The sequence below is a fragment of the Muntiacus reevesi genome, chromosome 2, assembly GCF_963930625.1.
Source record: "Muntiacus reevesi chromosome 2, mMunRee1.1, whole genome shotgun sequence".
NCBI lineage: Eukaryota > Metazoa > Chordata > Mammalia > Artiodactyla > Cervidae > Muntiacus > Muntiacus reevesi.
In genome coordinates, this window is record NC_089250.1 from 246,774,485 (window position 1) to 246,797,059 (window position 22,575).

A 22,575-nucleotide genomic window follows, 5' to 3' on the forward strand; every position below is an offset into this window, starting at 1 on the left:
ACATGAACAGAACTTCCAGATGTTCAAGCTGGACTTAGAAAAGGCAGAGGAACCAGAGATCAAATTGTCAACATCTGCTGGATCATAGAAAAAGCAAGAGAATTCCAGAAAAACATCTGCTTCATTGACTACACTAAAGCTTTTAACTGTGTGGATCACAACAAACTTTGGAAAATTCTTCAAGAGATAAGAATACCAGACCACCTGACCTGCCTCCTGAGAAATCTGTATGCAGGTCAGGAAGCAACAGTTAGAACCAGACATGGAAAATGGACTGGTTCCAAACTGGGAAAGGAGCACGTCAAGGCTGTATATTGTCACCCTGCTAATTTAACTTCTGTGCAGAGTACTTCATGTGAAATGCCAGGCTGGATGAAGCACAAGCTGGACTCAAGACTGCCAGGAGAAATATTGATAACTTCAGATATTCAGATACCACCATCCTTATAGCAGAAAGCGAAGAGCAACTAAAGAGCCTCTTGATAAAAGTGAAAGAGGAGAGTGAAAAAGTTGGCTTAAAGCTCAACATTCAGAAAACTAAAATCATGGCATCTTGTCCCATCACTTCATGGCAAATAGATGGGAAAACAATGGAAACAGTGACAGACTTTATTTTCTTGGGCTCCAAAATCACTGCAGATGATTACTGCAGCCATGAAATTAAAAGATACTTGTTCCTTGGAAGAAAAGCTATGATCAACTAGACAGCATATTCAAAAGCAAAGACATTACTTTGCCAACAAAGGTCCATCTAGTCAAAGCTATGGTTTTTCCAGTAGTCATGTACGGATATGAAAGCTGGACCATAAAAAAAAATTGAGTGCTGAAAAATTGATGGTTTTGAACTATGGTGTTGGAGAAGACTCTTGAGAGTCCCTTGGACAGCAAGGAGATCAAACCAGTCAATCCTAAAGGAAATCAGTCCTGAATATTCATTGGAAGGACTGATGTTGAAGCTGAAACTCCAATATTTTGGCCACTTGATGCAAAGAATTGACTCATTGGAAAAGACCGTGATGCTGGGAAAAATTGAAAGCAGGAAAAGAAGGGGATGACAGAGGTTGAGATGATTGGATGACATCACTGACTCAATGGACATAAGTTTGAGCAAGCTCTGGGAGTTGGTGATGGACAGGGAAACCTGGCATGCTGCAGTCAATAGGGTCACAAAGAGTTGGACACAACTGTGTGACTGAACTGAAAAGGTCTAAATAGACATTTATGAATACACACACAGAGACATACACACACACTCATATATATATACACAATGGAATATTACTCAGCTATAAAAAGAATGAAATTTTGCTATTTACAACAACATAGTGGATATCAGGGCTTCCTTGGTGGCTCAGACAGTAAAGAATCTGCCTGCAGTGTGGGAGCCCTGCATTTGATCCCTGGATTGGGAAGATCCCTGGAGGAGGGCATGGCAATCCACTCCAGTATTCTTGCCTAGAGAATCCCATGGACAGAAGAACCTGGCAGGTTATACTCCATGGGGTTGCAAAGAGTCAGACAGCTATCCTTCAATTAAAAAAAATAAAAAACAAAAGCGTCAGACAGGACTGAGCAACTAAGCACATAGCACAGTGGATACTGTGCTTAGTAAAATAAGTCAGAGAAAGACAAATACTGTATGTTTTCACTTATCAGTGTAATTGAAAAAGTAAACAGGACTTCCCTGGCGGTACAGTGGATAAGAATCCACCTGTCAACTCAGGGGACACAGATTTGATCCGTAGTCCAGGAAGAGTCCCCATGTCGAGAAGCAAATAAGCATGTGTGCCACAACTATTGAAGCCTGCACATTCCAAGGCCTTCAAGCCACAACTAGCCAGCCCTCGCACCCTAGAGCCAGCAAGCAGCTGCTACTAGGTTCATGCACCTGGAGCCTGTGCTCTGAAACAGGAAAAGCCACCACAACAAGAAGCCCATGCACCTCAACGAGAGAGCACCTCCCGCTGTCTGCAACTGTGCAACTAGGGAAAGCCTGCAAAGCAATGAAGACTGAGCACAGCCAAAAGTACAACTAATTAATTAATTTAAAAAATTAAAAAATAAATTTCAAAATGAATGAATGTAACAAAACAGACTCCCAATAGAGAAAACAAATTAATGGGTTACCACTGGGGTATGAGACATGGTCAGGGGCAAGATAGAGGGAGGGAATTTAAGCTTATAAAATAAATAAGCTACAAGGATATATTTTACAACAAAAGGGATAAGGCCAATATTTTATAATAATTTTAAATGGAGTATAACCTATAAACATATTAAGTCATTTAATACATACACCTGAAACTAATATAATATTGTAAGTCAACTAGCTTCAATAAAAAAAAGAACAAGGATGTTGGTGGGAATGCAAACTAGTACAGCCACTATGGAGAACAGTGTGGAGATTTCTTAAAAAACTGGAAATAGAACTGCCATATGACCCAGCAATCCCACTGCTGGGCATACACACCGAGGAAACCAAATCTGAAAGAGACACGTGTACCCCAGTGTTCATCGCAGCACTGTTTATAATAGCCAGGACATGGAAGCAACCTAGATGCCCATCAGCAGATGAATGGATAAGGAAGCTGTGGTACATATACACTATGGAATATTACTCAGCCATTAAAAAGAATTCATTTGAATCAGTTCTAATGAGATGGATGAAACTGGAGCCCTTTATACAGAGTGAAGTAAGCGAGAAAGATAAACACCAATACAGTATACTAACGCATATATATGGAATTTAAAAAGATGGTAACGATAACCCTATATGCAAAACAGAAAAAGAGACACAGATGTACAGAACAGACTTTTAGACTCTGTGGGAGAAGGCGAGGGTGGAATGTTCAGAGAGAACAACACTGAAACAAGTATACTATCAAGGGTGAAACAGATCACCAGCCCAGGTTGGATGCATGAGACAAGTGCTCAGGGCTGGTGCACTGGGAAGACCCAGAGGGATGGGATGGAGAGGGAGGCGGCGGGAGGGGGGGATCGGGATGGGGAACACATGTAAATCCATGGCTGATTCATGTCAATGTATGGCAAAAACCACTACAATACTGTAAAGTAATTAGCCTCCAACTAATAAAAATAAATGGGAAAAAAAAGAACAAGGAAAAATATAGTGAAAGAAATGGAAACTGTAGTTCCCTCAGGAGGTGGAGAATGGAGACAGATTACGAAGGGGCAGGAAGGAGCTTTTGGGAGCATGAGAAAGCTTTATATCTTAATTGGAAGAACTGGTTACACAGGTGTATACATTTGTCAAAACATCCAACTATATACTCAAGATCTGTGTGTTTCATCATAGGTAAATTTTATCAAAAAGCATAAGCTAGGGACTTCCCTGGTGGTCCTGAGGCTAAGATTCCACACTCCCAATGAAAGAGGTCTGCGTTTGGTCCCTGTCAGGGAACTAGAGCCCACATGCCACAACCAAGACCCAGCTCAGCTAAATAAGTAAATATTATTTTAAAAGCATAAGATAAATATGAATGTGGTCATAATCCAATGGAAAAGGGTGGACCTTCCTAAACTTCTCTGTGTGTAGCCACTCCTCTCAACCCCTGGCAGTGGCACTCGGAAGCAAGTTTTTCCACACCCAATCAGAGAAGGCACAATACACTGGCAGCCACTTGTCTTGCTGAAAAGAGGACCCTAAGTCAGGGATGTGGTCACCAGAGATTGCAGGAAGATGCCCCTTCAGAGCAAAACCACACCAGGTATCTGCCAGGAACAGCCTGGGAATGCACATATCACCTATGGAACTAGTAGCAATGTAGATTCTGAAAAATCCTATCAAGTACATTCAGAATAAAAATGGGGACTTCCCTGGGGGTCCAATGGCTAAGACTTGGAACTCCCAATGCAGAGAACCGGGGTTCAATCCCTAGTCAGGGAACTAGATTCCATATTCTGCAACTAAGAGTTCACATGCTGAAACTAAAAATCTTGCATGTCGCAACTAAGATCCAGCACTGCCAAATAAATATTAAAAAAAAAAAAGAAAGAAAGATGGATGCTGTGTCCATAAAACAAGAAAGACTGTAATGAATATGAAAATCTGTTTTTTCCACCAAATATCTCAGTTGATAGGATATTAATTTTTTGTACATTTTCCAAAGCATGTTAATGAATGTTTATTGAGTGTTTATATACACAGAGAAGGGAATGGGTAACCCCTCCTGTATTTCTGCCTGGAGAATTCCATGGACAGAGGAGCCTGGTGGGAATGCAAAGCAACAGACACAACTGAGTGACTAACACTTTCACTTTTCATACTCCCCCCAAAAAACTTCAGCAATTCCCCTCCTAAGCATATGTTCAACAGAAAATATTTATTTACCACAAAGGCATTGACTAGCCTAATAACACAATTCGTAATATCCCCAAACAAGAGACTAGCCAAAACACTAGTAACATTAGAATGAGTAAGCTGTGGTCTAGTCACAGGATGATTGCCATAAAGCATCAACAGCTGCATGCAATAAGGATGAATCTCAGGAAATGTTGGACAAAAGTTGCCAGATACAAAAAAGTACATACTGCATAATTCTATTAACATAAAATTCAATAACTGATGAAACTCATTTTTTAATTAAAAAAAAAGAGCGTAAAGGGGCAACAAGCTAACAGTAGTTTTTCTGGGGGGTGGGAGGAACATTTTGAAATTAAACAGAAAGGTTGGATGCAATGGAAGATCTAGTGCTCTGGAAAAATTAAGTCCAGGAAATTTCCCAGAAAGTAAAGCAAAAAAGCCAAAGAGATTATTTTAGAAGAACTTAAGAGAGACAGGGAAGATAAATTCAAGAGGTTCAACAATCATCTAAAAGAGATACCAGAAGGTGTGAACAGGAAAAAAAAAAAAGGTGGGGGAGGGGGGAGAAAACAAAGAAACAATAGGAAAACATTGTTATATTAATAAAAAAGCTAGTCTTCTGATGTAAAGGGGCCACCTGGTGGTGAGCAAGTTTACTGGAAAAGGATCTTCATATCACATTTCTTGGTGAAATATGGGAACTCTAAAGATAGATGCTGACCACCTGATACAAAGAACTTGACTCATTGGAAAAGACCCTGATGCTGGGAAAGATTGAAGGCAGGATGAGAAGGGGATGACAGAGGATGAGATGGTTGAATGGCATCATCGATTCAATGGACGTGAGTTTGAGAAGCTCCAGGAGTTGGTGATGGACAGGGAAGCCTGGAGTGTTACAGTCCACGGGGTTGCAAAGAGTTGGACACGACTGAGCAACTGAACTGAACTGACTGAAAGAAAATCCTTCAAGTTTTGAGTGAGAGAAACACTAAGTCTTTTGTTACCGACAAGAGGACAATAGGAAATATCAAAGGTCACCCTGAATATTAGAAGACAATGAAGCAGTAGCTTCAAAATTGGAGGGAATTAGCAATTAAGTGAGAAAGCAAATAAAAATCTCCATCCCCTTCACCCTGGGTAATGACTCAAAGATTACCACTGACAAACATTTGCTAAAAAACAAATTAATTAATTAAAACATAGGACATCCCTGGTGGTCCAGTGGTTGGGAATCCGACTGCCAATGCAGGGGACACAGATTCCATCCCTGGTTCAGAAAGATTCCGCGTGCTGTGGATTCCACACGATGTGTACATGCTAAGCCCATGCACCACAACTACCCAGCTCATGAGCCTTGAAGGCCATGCTCTGCAACAAGAGAAGCCACCTAGTGAGAGGCCTGTGCAACAACTGAAGTGTGGCCCCCGCTCACTGCAACTAGAGAAAGTCCATGCACAGCGATGAGCAGTCAAAAATAAATTTTTAAAAAATAAAAAGGATAATACAACAAAAAAAGTTTTTTTAATTCTAAGAGAAACTTCTTTTGTCTAATCCTTTATTTGCTTATTAAAAAAAGCAAAAGAAGAAAATGAAAAGAGAACTGCACCTCAGCCTTAGACATATCAATTTGAAATCCATGGTAAAATACACATAAAATTTATCATTAGTGACATCTAGTACATGAACAGTCTTCTGCAACCATCAACACAGATCTAGCTGCAGAATTATTTCATCACTCCAAAAAGAAGCCCTGTACCCATTAAGGCATCAATCCCCATTCTTTCCTCTTCCCAACCCCTGGCAACCACTAACTTCCTTTCTGTTTTTATGGATTTGACTACTTTGCGTATTTCATGTAAATGGAGTCATAAAATATGTGACCTTTTGTGTCTCCTTCTCTCACTTAGCATGTTTTCAACTTTTGTCAATGCATAGAATCAGTACTTTTTCCTTTTTAAAAAGGACTATTTAAAATTTTTGTTGAGGTAAAGTTTACATAATATAAAATTAACCATTCTAAAGTGAACAATTCACTGGCATTTGTTACATTCACATACTTGATGTATGAAGAACCAGACAATGTCTCATGAAGGAAAAGGCAATCAACAGATAATAATTCTAAGAATATCACAAATGTTAGGAGGATTAGACAAAGATTTTAGAGAGAACATTATAACCATGCTATAATAATACATGAAATAAATGGAAAGTCTTAGAGAAGAAATAGAAGATTTTTTTTAAAAGAAGAGGAAATTTTAAAACTTATAACGATAATCAAAATATGTAACTCACTGAATGGGCTTAATAGAAGATTGGAGGAGATAACAGAAGAGTCAGTGAACTTGCAAAAAGTTCAGTAGAAACAATTGTGTTTCACAAAAGGGAGTAAAAAGATAAACAAAAAAAGAAGAGTGTCTCAGGGACGTTAGAGATAATTCCAAAAGGTCTAACATTTGTATAAATAGAAGGAGAAGAGAAAGTGAAGAGTCTCTTGATGAAAATGAAAGAGGAGAGTGAAAAGGCTGACTTAAAACTCAACATTCAAAAAACTAAGATCATGGCATCCGGTCCCATCATTTCATGACAAACGGATGGGGAAACAATGGAAACAGTGACAGACTTTATTTTCTTGGGCTCCAAAATCACTGCAGATGGTGACTGCAGCCATGAAATTAAAAGACGCTTGCTCCTTGGAAGAAAAGCTATGACCATCTAGACAGCATATTAAAAAGCAGAGACATTACTTTGCCAACAAAGGTCCGTGCAGTCAAAGCTATGGTTTTTCCAGTAGTCATGTATGGATGTGAGAGTTGCACCATAAAGAAAACTGAGCACCAAAAAAAAAAAAAAAAGCTGAGCACCAAAGAATTGATGACTTTGAACTGTGGTGTTGGAGAAGACTCGAGAGTCTCTTGGACAGCAAGGAGATCAAACCAGTCAATCCTAAAGGAAACCAGTCCTGATTATTCATTGGAAGGACTGATGCGGAAGCTGAAGCTCCAATATTTTGGCCACCTGATGTGAAGAACTGACTCATTGGAAAAGACCCTGATGCTGGGAAAGATTGAAAGCAGTAGAAGGGGACGACAGAGGGTGAGTTGGTTGGATGGTGTCACCGACTCAATGGACATGAGTTTGAGCAAGTTCTGGGAGTTGGTGATAGACAAGGAGGCCTGATGTGCTGCAGTCCATGGGGTCACAAAGAGTCAGACATGACTGAGTGACTGAACTGAACTGAACTGAAGAGAAAGTGTGGCAGAAAAAATTGAAAAAGTGATGGCTGACAACTTCCCCAGATTGGCAAAAGACATAAATTTACAATTTCATGTTCAGCAAATTCCAAATAGAATAAATTTTTAAAATCCATGCCCAGATACATCATAACTTTTTTGAAACTAAAAATAAAGAAAAAAAAAATCTTGAAAGCAGCCAGAGGGAAATGATGCACTACTTTTAGGAAAACAAGAATTTGAATGTTTGAGGATTTCTCATCAGAGACCATGGAACCCAGAAGGAAGTGGCACATTTTTCAAGTGCTGAAAGAAATTAACTGCCAATCCAGAATACTATATTCAGTGAAATTATCTTTCATCAAGGAAAGCAAAATAAAGATATTCTCAAAAAGAGTAAAACTGGACTTTCCCATTGGTGCAGTGGATAAGAATCTGCCTACCAATGTAGGGGACACAGGTTCCATCCTTGGTCCGGGAAGTTTCCATATGTTGCCGAGCAACTAAGCCTGTGCACCACAGCCACAGCCCTCACTCTCAAGGTCTGTGAGCTTCAGCTGTGTATATCTATGTATACATATATCCCCTCCCTCTTGAGCTCCCCTCCCACCCTCACCGCCATCCCATCTTAGCTCATCATCCTAGCTCATCCAGCTCATCACAGAGCACCCAACTGAGCTCCCTGTGCTACGTGGCAGCTTCCCACGAGCTCTCTGTTTCACACATGGTGGTGTACATACATCAGTACTACTCTCTCCGTTCGTCCCACCTTTTCCTCCCTCCCTGCCACTGGTCATGTCCACAAGTCCATTCTCTACGCCTATGTCTGTATTCAATATTCAGTCTTTTTAAATACTCATGGAACATTTACAAAAACTGACTATTTATTAGGACACAAATACTAACAAGTTATAAAAAGCAGAACATATAGAACTAGTCTCTGAATAAAATAAATAAAATTAGAAACTAACCACAAAGTACAGTCCAAAATGTATCTAATTAAAAACACCTTTTAAAAGTTATTCTTGGATTAAAGAAGAACTTGAAATCGAAACAACCAGCTAGCTGGAAATGGATTGAAAACTAGAGCAACTTTTTGGGGATGTATCTGAAGTTATTCTCAGAGGAAAAAAATTACGGCTTTAAATCTCTTCATCAAGCAAAAAAAAAGGATAACACAAAAAATAAAATGAAACAAAACTTAGAGGTCAATTCTATTTATGAAAAATTGGCCAAAATCCCCAGTAAAGTACTAATAGAGTGAATCCAGCAGCATATCAAAAGAGGAAAAACACCATGACTAAGAAAGGCACATCCCACAGATGTAAAGATGGTGAGCATCAGGAAGCCTAATGCTGTCATTCACTACATTTATAGATTCAGGGAGAAAAACAGCAGGTTCTAAAGGAGAAAAACCTGTGTGGCAAAAAAGCCAAGTAAAAGACAATTGACAAACCAGAAAAAATACTCATAACTAACATTCAAGATTAATTTCCTGAATATATACACTCTTAGATATCAATTTTTTAAACCAGTAATTAATACAAAAATATGCAAAGGACGTGTAAAGTTGGTTCTCAGAAAAGGAAATGCAAGTGGCTCTTCCACATGTAAAAAACTCAAGTTTGATCCACTCATAACTAGAGAAATGCAAATTAAGACTGTCCCAAGAGATATCTCGGTTGCTAAACACCATTCTCCACTTAAAAGCACTTTTAGCTTCTTAGAAGAACAGTTGATTCTAGGATTGGGATGGGGAGAATATAAAATGAACCCGAAGCATCTTATAGCATCAGGAAATAAGAACATGGATGGGACTTCCCTGACAGTTCAGTGCTTAGGACTTCACACTTTCACTGCAGGGGCCACTGCAGCTTAGATCCCTGGTGGGGGAGCTAAGTTCCACATGCTTCTCAACATGCCCCCCCAAAAAAAGGGGAAGTAGGGGGGAAAGTACATGGGGCATGTTAGATATAGAGGCTCCCACCTGAAGGAGATGGGTCCTAATGACCAAAGATGGAACTGTGTAAGCAACAAAATTAAGCATGATAGTATTTAATTATAACCTGAAGAATAAGTTAAGATAAATAAGGGAAGGAGAAAATATTCCTTACACAAGGAATATAAAAGGAGAAGGGCCACCCCACTTCATTCCACAGCTGACATTTCTTAGTGCGTCCTGTGTGGCGGGTTCTGGGACGGGGCGGGCCATGACGACAGGCCCCTGGGAAGCTCGGAGCCTGCCGGGGATGCACAGTGGCCACAGGCCACCCCACCAAGGGCACCCACCTGTCTCTGCTTGCCCTCTCCTGGGCCGTCTCAGCCAATCTACTCAGTCCCTATATTTTCTTTTTCCTCAGAACCCCTTCAGTATAAGAGATGTAAGTTACATGAAATCCTATGCGCCCATTTTAAGTGTACAGTTCGGTGTGTTTTGACAAATGTAAGTTCCTGTAAAACCATCACCCCGGTCAAAATAAAGAACATTTTCAGCACCCCAGAAAGCTTCCTCATGCCCCCAGGTAACCACAGATCTGACTTTTGTCACCATAGTTTCGTTTCACCTGTACTAAAATTTCACAAAAATGGATTCAAAAGTATCATCCCTTTGGGTCTGACTTTCTTAATTCAACACAATATTTGCAAAATGCATCCATGTTGCTTCATGTGTCAATCATTTATTTCTCTTTATTGCTGAGAAGTATGCCACTGCATAAACATCCCATGGTTAGTTTATTCCTTTACCTGCTGATGGACCATGGGTGATTTCCAGTGGGAGCTATAAAAATAGGCCTACCATAAACATCCGTCTACAAGCCTTTGTAGAGATGTATGCTTTCATTTCTCTTGGGTAAATGGCTGGGTCATATGGTAGATCTCTGTTTAACTTTTTTTTTTAAGTTTTTTATTTAATTGAGTAAAGCTAATTTACAATGTTTTTCTGCTGTACAGGAAAGTGATTTAGTTATATAGGCATATATATTTTTTCCATATTATTTTCCATTATACTTTATTAAAGGATATTGAATATAGTTCTCTGTGCTATACAGTTAGACCTTATTTATTTATTCTATATATAATAGTTTGCATCAGATAATCCCAATCTCCCAATCCATCTCTCCTCCACCCCCTTGTCAATCACCAGCCTGTTCTCTATGTCTGAGTCTGTTCTGCTTCATAAATGAGTTCATTTCTGCCATATTTTAGACTCCACATATAAGTGATATCATAAGATATTTGTCTTTCTCTTTCTTACTTTGTTCAGTGTGATAATTTGTGGGTCCATCCATGTTGCTACAAATGGCATTATTTCATTCTTTTTATGGCTGAGTAGTATTCCACTGTATATATGTACCACATCTTCTGTATCCATTCCTCTGTTTAACTTTTTAAGAAGATGTCAAGCTGTCTTCCAAAGTGGGGGTAACAATTTCCACCCTTATCTGTGTCTGAGAGTTCCAACTGGTCCACGTCCTCACCAGCACTTAAATAGCAGCATCCCCTTTTACAAAGCCATTTTGATGGGTGTATAATACAATGTGATCTCATTGTGGCTTTCATTCACATTCCAAGACGTCTAATGATATTGGACATCTTTTCGCGTGCTGCTTGGATGTTCACATACCTTTGTTGCATTGTCTGTTCAAGTCTTTGGCCCATTCTTTAAATTGGATTGTCTTCTTCTTACTGAGTTAGTGTTGAGTAGTGTTTAATTAACACAGATCAGAACCAGGTCATCCTCTATTCTAATCTTCACCTGACCACCTCCCAGAGAATTTGGAGTAAAATCTAAACCCCAAGGCCTGGTCTTCTACAGTCTGGCTCCTCCTCTTGTCTGATTCATCTTCTCCCCCCAGCTCTTAGCTCAGTCCTTTCTTCCACACAGGCTGCTTGGCTGCTCTTTGAACCAGCCACTCATATATTACCAAGAATCATCTTACTCAGGATTCTCTGGACACCTTTACCCAATCACCCTGCCCCCTCAAACAAATCTGGGGTTTCCCTGCCTCTTGGGCTTCTAGCACTGGTGTGGAATGAATAAATAAATGACTCAATGACTCTTACCTAGCTGGGAAGGTCCGGAAGTCTCCTTTGAGACAGTGACAATGTGGTTATGATCACAGAAGAATAAAGAGTTAATCAGATAACATTTCTCTTCTTAGTTATCTGATTCCAGGCAGAGGGGTCAGCATTTACAAAGATTCCTTTGCAAGAAGTAGCATGGAGGAGATAATCAGCTTTACAGGTGGGAGAGACAGAGAAAAGGGTAGCAAGGGGCTGTTTTAACTCTATACCAAGACCACAAGCAAGATGGGAAGCTATCAAGGTCTTTGCAGGTGAGGACATGGAAGCAACTGTGATGGATGACTTAAGCATCCCTCTGTCTCCAAAGAGAGGAAGCAGAGAGGCCCCCTATAGGCACCCTCACAGGACTTCCCTGGTGGTCCAGCGGTTAAGACTCTGTTTTCCAATGCAGGCGGTGAGGGTTTAATCCCTGGGTGTGGAACTAAGATCCCACATGCCAAAAAAGTAAAAAAGAAAAGAAAAGACACCCTCACAACAGTCCAGGAAGGAGATAGGAGTTGTCTGAAGTCTAGTGGAGGCTGTGGCGGTTAAGATGTGGACAGAGACACAAGAAAGCTTTAGGAGGTGAAGATGGGCGGGTCACTGGCTCTTAGGGGTGGAAGGGCAATTGGCACAGCCCATTGCAGAGGCTCAGGCGTATTAAGAATGTCTTGGGAGGGGTTTTGGTCACACTGAACTCCATGGAGACATGTGTGTGTGCTGTGTAGGGGCTGGGGCTCCGAGGTCTAAGTATGGGAGTCCTCCCAGGATGAAGATGCGGGGGGAGGGGGGGTGCCGAATCCAGGGCTGGGGCAGCCAAGGAAGAAACTCCAGGAGGCTGGGCAGGCCAAAGAGGGGTGGGGTGGCCAGCGGAGAGAGAGAGAGTGGGGCAGGGAGCTGACCGCGGGGTCAAAGCCGCAAGAAGACAAGAGAGTAGTCTCGCTCTTTGAAGGCCTAAGTTCCTGGGTCCCCAGCACGCATGGGCAGGAAGTTAGACGGGAGACAGCGAAAGCCGACAATCTTCTGGGCAAGGAGGGGTGGTTTGAGAGCTCCGACGGAGTGTTGGGGGCGGCAATAAGAAGATCTCCGGCCGCCAGGACAGGGGTGAGGGGAGAAGGCGGGGGTCTGAGGAAGCCCCCGGCCAGCGCGGGCTGCAAGAGTGCGGGCAGCCGAGGTCCGAGGGGTAGGAGGGGCGGAGGGGTAGGAAGGCGGGCGGAAGAGGGGAGAGAGGAGAGGAGGGGGCAGGACTCAGGGAGGACGGCTGCAGGCGAGGAGGCGAGGAGCGCACAGGAAGGGAGGAGGGGCGGGGCGGGGGCGGAGCGGCAGGGATGAGCCCCCGCGCCCTGCGAGTCTGGCCCCGCTCTCCTTCCGCACAGTCGGGGTTTCCGCTTCCCTCCCGAGCGCAGGGTGAGAAGGAGCGAGGGTGCGAGGGAGCGAGGCCGAGCCTCAGCATCGGCCGCCGCCGCCGCCGCCATGTGGCCCCCAGACCCGGAGCCCGACCCGGACCCCGAGCCCGCGGGCAGCTCCCAGCCCAGCGCGGCCCTTCCCGGGCTCCGCGCCCTCCTGCCGGCGCGCGACTTCCTCTGCTCGCTCAAAGGCCGCCTCCTGCTGGCGGAGACGGTGAGTGCGGCGCCCACGGTCCCCTCCAGGCGGAGCCCAGCCCCCGGCGGCCGCCCCCGCAGAGTTAGGCTGAGTTGGGCAAACTTCTCCCGTTTGGGATGGGCTCGTTGAAGCTGAGCCGCGCGCCGGTCGCAGGCGATGCGGGGACCGCGGGGAGGGGGCTCACCGACTCGGCGGCCGGACCCAGCCGAGGAGCCCAGCCCGGCGCTGTGTGACCTCCGGCGCCTCCGCCCTCTCTGGGCCCCTGGGACGGGCTGCGTCCCCGCATCTTCAGGCCTCCCTCACGGGCACCCCGCTCCGCAAAACCTCCCGCCACGCCCCGGCGGGGTCCGGGAGGCATCGGCCCTTTGTGACCCAGGGTGGGCCCACTGCTCCTTGGCTCACTTCCTCGGGCGCAGGGAGGACCGGCCTGGCCTCCAGCTGCTGGGTGGAAGCCAGAGTGGAGTCCCGCCAGCCGGGAGGGGGTACCCCCCGGGATTGGGTGCGGCCCGGGCCACAAGGTTGGGGGCGCGCAGGCGCCTACCCCCACCCAGACTGTGGAGGGGCGGCCGCGGGGGATGACTTCATCCCCACCCCCTTGGCCCGCCCTCGTTGGGACCCAGCCCCAGCCGTCCCACCCCCGCTGAGCTCCTTCCTTCTTCCTGCACCCCCCACCCCAGGCCCGTCAGCCCTTTGTCTTTGGGACACTCTGAAAACCCCTCGCACTGTCGGCCTGTGGGGTTGGGGGTTGGATCTGGGCCTCCGTGGAGGGGAGGGAAGGTAGACGCCTAGCGGGGAGGCGGGATGAGACAGACACACTTGTTACTTAGATCTCCAGCAATTTGATAACCCCTGTCATTATTCCCACTTTGCAGATGGGAAAGCTGAGGTCCCAGCATCTAGGGGATTTGACCTAGATCAGTTGCGAGTCAGGTGACAGCATGGTTGAGATGAGGAGGGATCAGAGGGAGGAGGACTCTGTCCCCACCTCTCCTTTGGGCTCTCAGGGGGCAGATGGCAGGCCTACCACCTCCTCTGCCTCTGGGGTCAGCTCAGAGGTCACAAGGCCAGCACCTGTCCAACTCCCCACATGAGGCACCCCAGTCGTGGACTCAGCTCACACTGCTGGGAGTCACCTCCTGGTTGGCCACTTTGCAGACTGATAGGAGCCACATTTGTGGAGAGAAGCCTTGAGTCCACGGCCCACTGAGGGGACCCCAAACACACCCGGCTCAGACCCTCCTCATAGGTGAGGAGGGGTGGCCAGAGCATAGAGGAGGCCCTTGGCAAAACTGGGCACCAAGATCCTAGGTCCAGGTGGATGAAGAGGGGAGGAAGGACGGATGAGTGATGGGCACTGAAGAGGCAAGGGGAGCCAGTTGATATCACTCCTGCCTCCTTAGGTCACCTCCGGCTGCCCCCAGGCCCAAGCAAGTGGGAGGCTGACATGGGCAGGAAGGAGGAGGAAGTTGGCACCAGGAATCCAGGGAATGAGGAACAGAATCAAAAGGGGGATCCCCAGAATCAGGCTCTGGGGGGAGGGGAAAGGAAAATGAGGGCCACAGACAACAGCCTTCGGCACAGGAAGTAGAGGATGGGGGTGGGCCAGAGTCCCGTGGCCTTGTGTTGTGGGAGGCCCCCGCAGCCTCTCAGCACATCTCTGTGCCTTAGTTTCCCACCTGTTCAAGCTGGGCTCAGCGACCTCCGTTGTCATGTTCAGAGCAGACGCCCGTGTTCCGCAGCTTTCATCTGAAGTCACCATGGTGCCCCCTGAGGGGCATCTGGGTGTCATCCCTACTGAGCCCCCCAGGCCCCGCTCTGAGCTACTCAGCCATGGATGTGCTCAAACCTAGCCAGAGTGACCGAAAGCAGGACGGAAAAGAGCCAGCAACCACGGAGCAGGATTGCTTAAGAACTCCACACGTGGAGTCAGCCAAACCAGAGTTCGAATTCCGATGCCCTTTTATTAGCTGTATGACACTGAGCGAGCCACTTCATCTCTCTGAGCCTCACTCTTCTCATCTGCAAAGTGGGCTGTGAACAGCACTGGTGCACGGGTGGTGGTGAGGAGCTCTCACAAGCCTCGTCAGGCCCTGGCCCTGTGAACAGCCCCATCAATCCCGTCTGCACTTCCCAGTGCATGGTCTGCAGAGCTAAACGGGCCTCAGCATCCTCCAGCACCAGTTGCAAAGGCTGCAGTGAACATCTCATTCTCAGTCAGTTCCTCATGACACCTTGCCCCTCCTTTCACAAAGGCTGGACCAGTGATGCAGCAGGGCATGCAGTGTCAGTGTTACCACTCCCTCTCCCTCTGGATGTTTATTCCTTATTATGAAAATTTGAAAATATACAGCAAAAACATATGCCCACCAAATATACAGTTGGTAACACATTGCCTTATTTGCTACTTACTTTCTTTCATATCTCTTTGCCACCTGGCTGACTCTTTGCGACCCCATGGACTATACAATCCATGGCATTCTCCAGGCCAGAATACTGGAGTGGGTAGCCGTTACCTTCTCCAGGGGATCTTCCCAACATAAGGATCGAACCCAGATCTTCCACGTTGCAGGCAGATTCTTTACCAGCTGAACCACAAGGGAAGCCCAAGAATACTCTAGTGGGTAGCCTATCCATCCCTTTTCCAGCAGATCTTCCCGACCCAGGAATCGAACTGGGGTCTCCTGCATTTCAGGTGGATTCTTTACCAACTGAGCTATCAGGGAAGCCCCTCTCACATATCTCTCTGTCCATCAGTTCACTTACTTAAATTTTTTATAATTTTTTTTGGTTGCACTGGGGCTTTGTTGCTGCTCACTGGCTTTCTCTAGTTGTGGCGAGCAGAGGCTACTCTTCATTGTGGTACATGGGCTTCTTATTGTGGTTTTGCTTGTTGCTGGAGCACAGGCTGTTGGTGCATGGGCTTCAGTAGTTGCAGCACACACAGGCTCAGTTGCTCCTTGACATGTGGAGTCTTCCTGGACCGGGGGTCGAACCAGTGTCCCCTGCATTGGCAGGCAGATTCTTACCCACTGTACCACCAGAGGAGTCCAATCCGTTTTATTTTTGGTGCACCAAAGTAAATTGCAGATATCAGTACATTTCAACTCTTGAATACTTCAGCAGGCATATTATTAACTAAGGTGCCAGATTTGTGTCCTGTTTTTCATGTAAATTCTTCATTCATTGAAAAGCAGATCTTGAGTTTTGGGTATAATTTTCAGAAACTGGCTCTTGCTTAGTTGACTGCCTTTGAGAGGGCATAGGTTTGATTCTCCCCTGTGGAGCACCATCTGAGTTGGGTGGATTCTGCCACAGAGCCTCAGCGGTGGGTGGCGGGGAGGTGGCCTTCAGGGGGACTGGACGCCGTGAGAGGCTGGGGCTTCCTCATTGGGTCCTGGCTGGGAGCTAGCCTGAGTCTGGGTGCAGGGCCATGCCCAGAGGCACTCAGGGAGCACCGTGTGGGTTCTAATTTTGCGGCTGCAGAACTGGGCAGGTCACTCCCTGCTGGAGCCACCTCTCTTCCTGCCTGCAGGGTGGGGCGGTGCACAGCCCCTGACCTCTCCCTCCGTCGCCTCCCAGGGTTTCTCGTTCATCATCTTCGTCTGCTATGTGGCGTCCTCAGCATCTGCCTTCCTCACGGCGCCCCTGCTGGAGTTCCTGCTGGCCCTCTGCTTCCTCTTTGCTGATGCCATGCAGCTGAACGACAAGTGGCAGGGCTTGTGCTGGCCCATGATGGTGAGGGCTGGGGCCCCAGGAGGAAGGAGTTGGCTGGCCCTCACCCTCCCTTCAAGTCACTGGAGGCCGTTTGGAGCTAGTTGGAACCTGTTGGGTAGGCCTGGCCTTGGATGATCCAGGCCTCACAATGCAGAGCCAGGGGACCCAGAGCAGGTTGCCCGCCTCCTGGGCCTCCAGGGCCCCTCTTTGAGGCTGTGAACCCAGATGGCATTCTCACCCTTGGCCATCAGGTGGCGCTGGTGCTCTCAGCTGGGCCTTTCGGAATGAGCCTCGGCTGGCCGCAGGAATTCTAGCCATTTCCATAAGGGGCAGGGCTGGTTAACTGAGGACTTGCAGGGCTCCCCCAGATCTCAGCCACCTGGCAACTCATCTTATCACCTGGGAAGGCCCAGAAACCCACCCTGGACTTTGCTGTATGAAATGAGTCAGAAGGGACAGCAAAGGTACACTTGAAACACTTGAACCCTGGTCTGCAGCTTTCTCCCCTGTCTCCATTTTAGGGATCAGTAGGTGCAAACCATGATACAAAAATGGATCTGCCACAAGCATATGGCATAGCAAGGCCGGTGACCAGATCTCACTGTTGGAGAGCCAGAGGGAGCGGGTGACAAGGTTTCCAACTTCTCCCTCCCCACCAGATGGGGCAATCTGCATCTGGGCCAGGCCCCAGGGTGGGCTGCAGCCTGGTCCATACCCTGTTGTCCACCTGTCAGAGAAGGGCAGGCAAGGAGCACCTGGACAGGGCAGGAGTAGAGGTTGGAGGAGGACCAGGGCGTTCAGGTGGGGCCTGGAAGGTGGAGTGCACGGATGCTGGTCTGGGGGCCCCGCCTATGTCCCGGATCTGACAGTGGGATTCCAGCCCCGTCCTTGGCACACACTGCCCTTCTGAGCCCCTCTCCCCTGCCTGGCTCCCCACGGCTGCCTTCCCATGCTGTGTGCCCCACGCCAGGGAGCTCATGGCCGTGCGACTGCACCCCTGTCTCCCCAGGACTTCCTTCGCTGTGTCACGGCGGCCCTCATCTACTTTGCCATCTCCATCACAGCTGTGGCCAAATACCCAGATGGGGCTTCCAAAGCAGCCGGGGTGAGTTGCTCCCCAACCTCTGGGAAGGGGGGTTCCCCACTCACGTTCACCCCACTCCTAAGTGGGTTTGCTCCTTGGGCAAAGTCTACTTCTGCTGAGGTACCTTGGCCTTTCATCGTGGATCTCAGCAACACCACAGTCCTCTGGTTGAAGACTTACTTTGCCCAGAATTTGGAAAGGCTGTTGGCCAAACCAGATTAACAGCTAGATTTCCTATCTGTCATTAACGGGAGCAGTCTATGCTCGCCATTCTGAGCTGCTTATCCAAGCTGATGAAGACAGGCTATGGGGACGGGGAGCTGCCTGGGGCAGCCTTCCCCATTCCCAGGCTCCCCGCTCCTGCTGACACGTGCTGTCCGCCCCGCCCCTGTCTCCCCCAGGTGTTTGGATTCTTTGCCACCATCGTGTTTGCCATTGACTTCTACCTGATCTTTAACAATGTGGCCAAATTCCTCAAACAAGGGGACTCCGCACACGAGCCCACAGCTGACAAGGCAGAAGGTGGGTGGCCACCCTGTGGGTTCCACCAGCGAACCGGGCTCGTCACCTGGAACGGTCGCTGAGGGGACCCTGCCCTCCCTTGGGGGCACTTGGCTAGTTTAAGGCTGGAGTAAGAACATTTCCTCTCTCCTTGCGGGCAGGAAGTATGTTCACAGCCTGGTTCTAATATCTCTTCATGTGGCACTGATGATAAAACTGGTCCCCTCTGGGGCTTCAGCCTCTCCAGGAAGGGCATGCTGAGGGCACACCAGCACCTCCTCGCCTCATGAGACCACTCCTGGACTCTGTCCACTGGGCTGCAGAATGGCCACCGGTCCCAGAGTAGCCCCCCAGTCTCCAGTCTTGCCTGCCCCCCAACTTAAAGACCAGCACGCCAAGCTCTTATCCATAGCACCCAGGCAAATACAGGGCAGCTTGGACTTGTTTTATCCAAGGATGGATATTTTTTATATTCAGGGAAAAGTGCCACAGACTTTCTGGCCACCTCCAGCCATCCTTCAGCTCAGAGTGGCTGTTGTGCCATTACCTAACTTAAAAAGAAAGAAAAACCCTGCAAGCTGGATGGCTGGTTTTTCCATCCGCGACAGCACCCATACCAACACGTCACATCCTTGGGGTGCATGTGCAGCACAGGGGGGCCCTTGAGGGACATGCCCAGAGGGACCAAGCCAGTTGGGAGCTTGTGATCTCTCAGGGCTTCCTCAGTCACAGCCTGGGGCTTTCCTGCCTGGGGAGGCCATCAGAGGAGGTAGAGGTCCCTGCCTAGAGGGGCGGGACCTGGAGAGGCAGTGGAGGCTCCAACACAGAAATGCAGGGAAGCCCAGGAGCCCATCTGGGATGGAGGGCCCAAGCTGTTCACCCGCCCGTCCCTCTCCAAACCCCCAGGCAGGCTTTAAATGGACAGACAGATGTCAGCTCCTTGCAAGTGAGTAAATCGGATGTTTGGCTAAGCACAACTCCCCCCAAGCCTGGTGTGCCCGATCCCTCCCAGCCCTTCTGTCAGCATCTGTTGACCCAAACACCTGCTGAGGCTGCCGTGTGCTGGGCCCTAGGGGTGTGCAAATGGGCAGGCTAACTGCCTGCCCTCAGGGAATTGAGAGGGCAGGAATCAGACCCAGAGACAGAGTGGTGGTGTACACGCATGGCACAAACAGGGAGCAGGAGGAACCCAAGTGGATGTCAACTGTAACAGCAAAACAAGAGCTCACAGCGGGGGATGAAGCAGCTGAGGGAGCACCCTTCCTACGGGCCAGCTCGCAGGCTGTGGAGGTAACTCTAGAGCTGGGTTTTGATAGATGTGTAGGAGTGTGTTGGCAAAATAAATGGGACAGGGGAGTGAGGACCACAGACTGTAAAGGGCAGATGCCCCGTCCAGGTGAGGTGCTTCTCTGAAACAGGTGGTCATGCCCTGTGAGGATCAGCAGTGACACAGGGCTGGACAGAGACTAGGGGGGTTTCGTGGGGCATCTTCCCACTGAGGGCCTGCTGTCCCAGGCAGGTGACATTTAAACTCCTGGGGCAGGGGAGACTGAAATGGCTAAAAACAAGCTTCCTGCTTTTCCAGTATGTTTTAGTTTCTCGGACAACACCCAGCCCCACTGCAGACTGGGGGGCAGCGGCGGGGGGAGGAGCGCAGATATACAAGCCTGCCACCTGCAGTGAGAACAGCCAGGCAGATTTGGGAGGGCCTGGGGCCCCAGAGGAAGGGGCATCTGGGTTCCCCGCCTCCCTTCTGCTGCAGCCTAGAGGGTCCCAGGCACTCATAGTCCCCATACCAAGCGGACACCATCAGCTGTTGTGGCCTGAGCCCAGGGTTCCAGCTGACAGCGCCTCCCCGGAGTCGGCTCTCAGTACCACTGGCCTCAGAACTCATGCCAAGCGTCCTCTCTGCTTTCCTTTCAGAAGAGAATTCCGACTCTGACTCCGACTGAAGACCTGCCCTGCCCTGGCACCTGAGCCACGCAGGCCTCCACTCCTGCACCTTTTGACCAGGCCGGCCAGAGTGTGGCCAGGGAAGCGTGTGGGGAGGGAGGCTGTGATTTCTCGAGCAGCAGTGGGAGCTGCTGATGGAGCAGGCCTCCTTACAGCCCCAGGCAACATTCCTGAGCCCCATATTCACAGTGGCACCCCTTGGCTTAGCACTGTCCAGCCTCTCTGCTGTGAGGGCATTGTGAATATTCCACCCTTTCTCATTTCTGCCCCCACAACCTTAAGCCCTTTAACCTCTCTGCCAAAAATAAGCACGGGGGACAGAGCAGATAGAGTCTTGTTACCCCATCACAGGGGGCCCTTCATGCTGTGGCGGGTGTGGGGGAGAGAAGCAAGATAAAGACTGCCGCAGGGCCAAGCCCTGGGCCCCAGTGGTTTCCGTCTGCGGCTGGGGCCCCTGCTCACGCCAGGCACTTTGTCAAGAATGATCCTTCCAAAAATTCTTTTGTTCAAGGAGCACCAGTTCCCTCTTCATTCTTGAAGCAGGGAGAAAACTAGCCTTTACCCTGTGACCTAGGAGAGAGTAGGTCCCATTGCCCACCTCACACTTTTGGAGACCATGACCATGACTTCAGGTGACCTGCCTATTCTGGATGTATGACTCTTTCAAAGCAAAGCTTGTAGACTAGCTCACCAGGTCCAAAAGATTGAGGGCTCCAAGCGACAAGTGGCAGCGACAGCGCCTGGGGCAGCTGGGCAGGCCCAGCCCGACCCTCTCTTTCCCCAGGGCCGTCAGCAGGTGAGTGGCTCCCAGGCCCCCAGGACAATGTACTTCTGGACACCTGACCCACATGAGGGGTGAGACGTGCCTTCACCTAAGGACCTTATGCTGTGCATATATCTTCAGTAGGATTTTGTAACTTTATGTATGATTTTTTTTTTAAACAAAAGCAGCTTCTTCAGTGGCATTTCCTGTGACCCAAGAGACCTTGTGAATGAGCCAAAGTTCTGGACCCATGTTTTGGGCATTTGTAGTCTTTTCTTCTTCTCTTGCATGTGAATCTCCTGTCCTGAAAAAAGCCATCATGGATTAAACCAGACTGACTTCCTGCTTGGAGTGTGTGTGTTTGATAAAAACCTGACACACCCAGAGCATCGCTGTCAGGTGTGATGCATGAGCAGAGGGTCCCACGCACCACGTGGATCCTGCGTCTGCAGGTTACAGCAGCGATGCCCGCGCACTTGCCTCCCGGCCAGGCATCTCCGTGTGGGCTCTTTACTCCTCACATGATCCTCTCATAGTCCAGGAATCTGACGGGAGCTTCGGTGACTTGCTCAGGTCTCCACGAGAGGCCCGGGGTCTCAGTTTCTCGCATCAAAGCTAACGGTACCACAGTGAGTCAGTGTCTTGGCCCAGGTGATGGGAAAGATCAAGGCACCCTGCCCCAGCTTTTTGCACAATATGTAACGTGTTCATATGTAACACATACGAAAGTAGAACCTGCAAAAGCCGACGGACTGCCGGGGGTGGCTCCACTTTGCCAGCCCTGGCCAAGCCACCAGTCAACAGCAATACCGAAGTGTCCTCACCCCCCCACTGTGGCTGTTTGGCCCCCAACTCACAGGCCTGTTTCAGGATCTGGGCCACAGCTTTTGAAGGGGCAGGAGCAAGGCAGAGTGAAGAAAGAGACGATACCATTTTTACACGTCTGTTTATTAAACAAGAACTCCTTCATGACAATATTTATTAGCGATTAGTGTTGAGAAAATTATTTCCCTCTACATACAAAAATACAGATTTGAACACTATGAAAACAATCAGGACAAGTACCGTGAAAAAATTGGTCCTTCAAAAGAAAGAAGGGGAAAACTGAGGGCAGTGTGAGGCTCTGTAGGCTGTCAGGAATAAACCAACAGGAGCGAAGGCTCTGGGGCCCCCAAACCACTCTGAATGGATAGTCAAATCTGGGGCTGGTGGGAGCTGGGTGGTGCCGACACCAGCCTCAGAAGCCAGGATGGGAGCTCGGACCAGCCAATAGCATAAACTGAAGTTTGCCGAACACACATCACCTCAGCTCACCCCACAGCTGCATCTACACTGTTAA

At 48.2% G+C, this 22,575-nt stretch overlaps 1 protein-coding gene across 1 annotated transcript; it reads left to right on the plus strand.

Moving 5' to 3' along the window:
- Positions 1-12,933: 12,933 nt before the first annotated feature.
- Positions 12,934-21,581, plus strand: CMTM3 (CKLF like MARVEL transmembrane domain containing 3). Its single transcript, XM_065925467.1, has 5 exons — positions 12,934-13,239; positions 16,801-16,956; positions 17,945-18,040; positions 18,421-18,541; positions 20,444-21,581. Exons 1-5 carry the CDS (start codon positions 13,093-13,095, stop codon positions 20,470-20,472), a joined length of 549 nt encoding a protein of 182 aa, XP_065781539.1. The 5' UTR covers positions 12,934-13,092; the 3' UTR covers positions 20,473-21,581.
- Positions 21,582-22,575: the final 994 nt, after the last annotated feature.

Coding starts and splice junctions, on each gene's coding strand:
- CMTM3 (XM_065925467.1), top strand. CDS start 13,093: ATGTGGCCCCCAGACCCGGAGCCCGACCCGGACCCCGAGCCCGCGGGC. Junction 18,041..18,420: donor GGGCTTCCAAAGCAGCCGGG/GTGAGTTGCTCC, acceptor TGTCTCCCCCAG/GTGTTTGGATTCTTTGCCAC. Junction 18,542..20,443: donor CACAGCTGACAAGGCAGAAG/GTGGGTGGCCAC, acceptor CTTTCCTTTCAG/AAGAGAATTCCGACTCTGAC.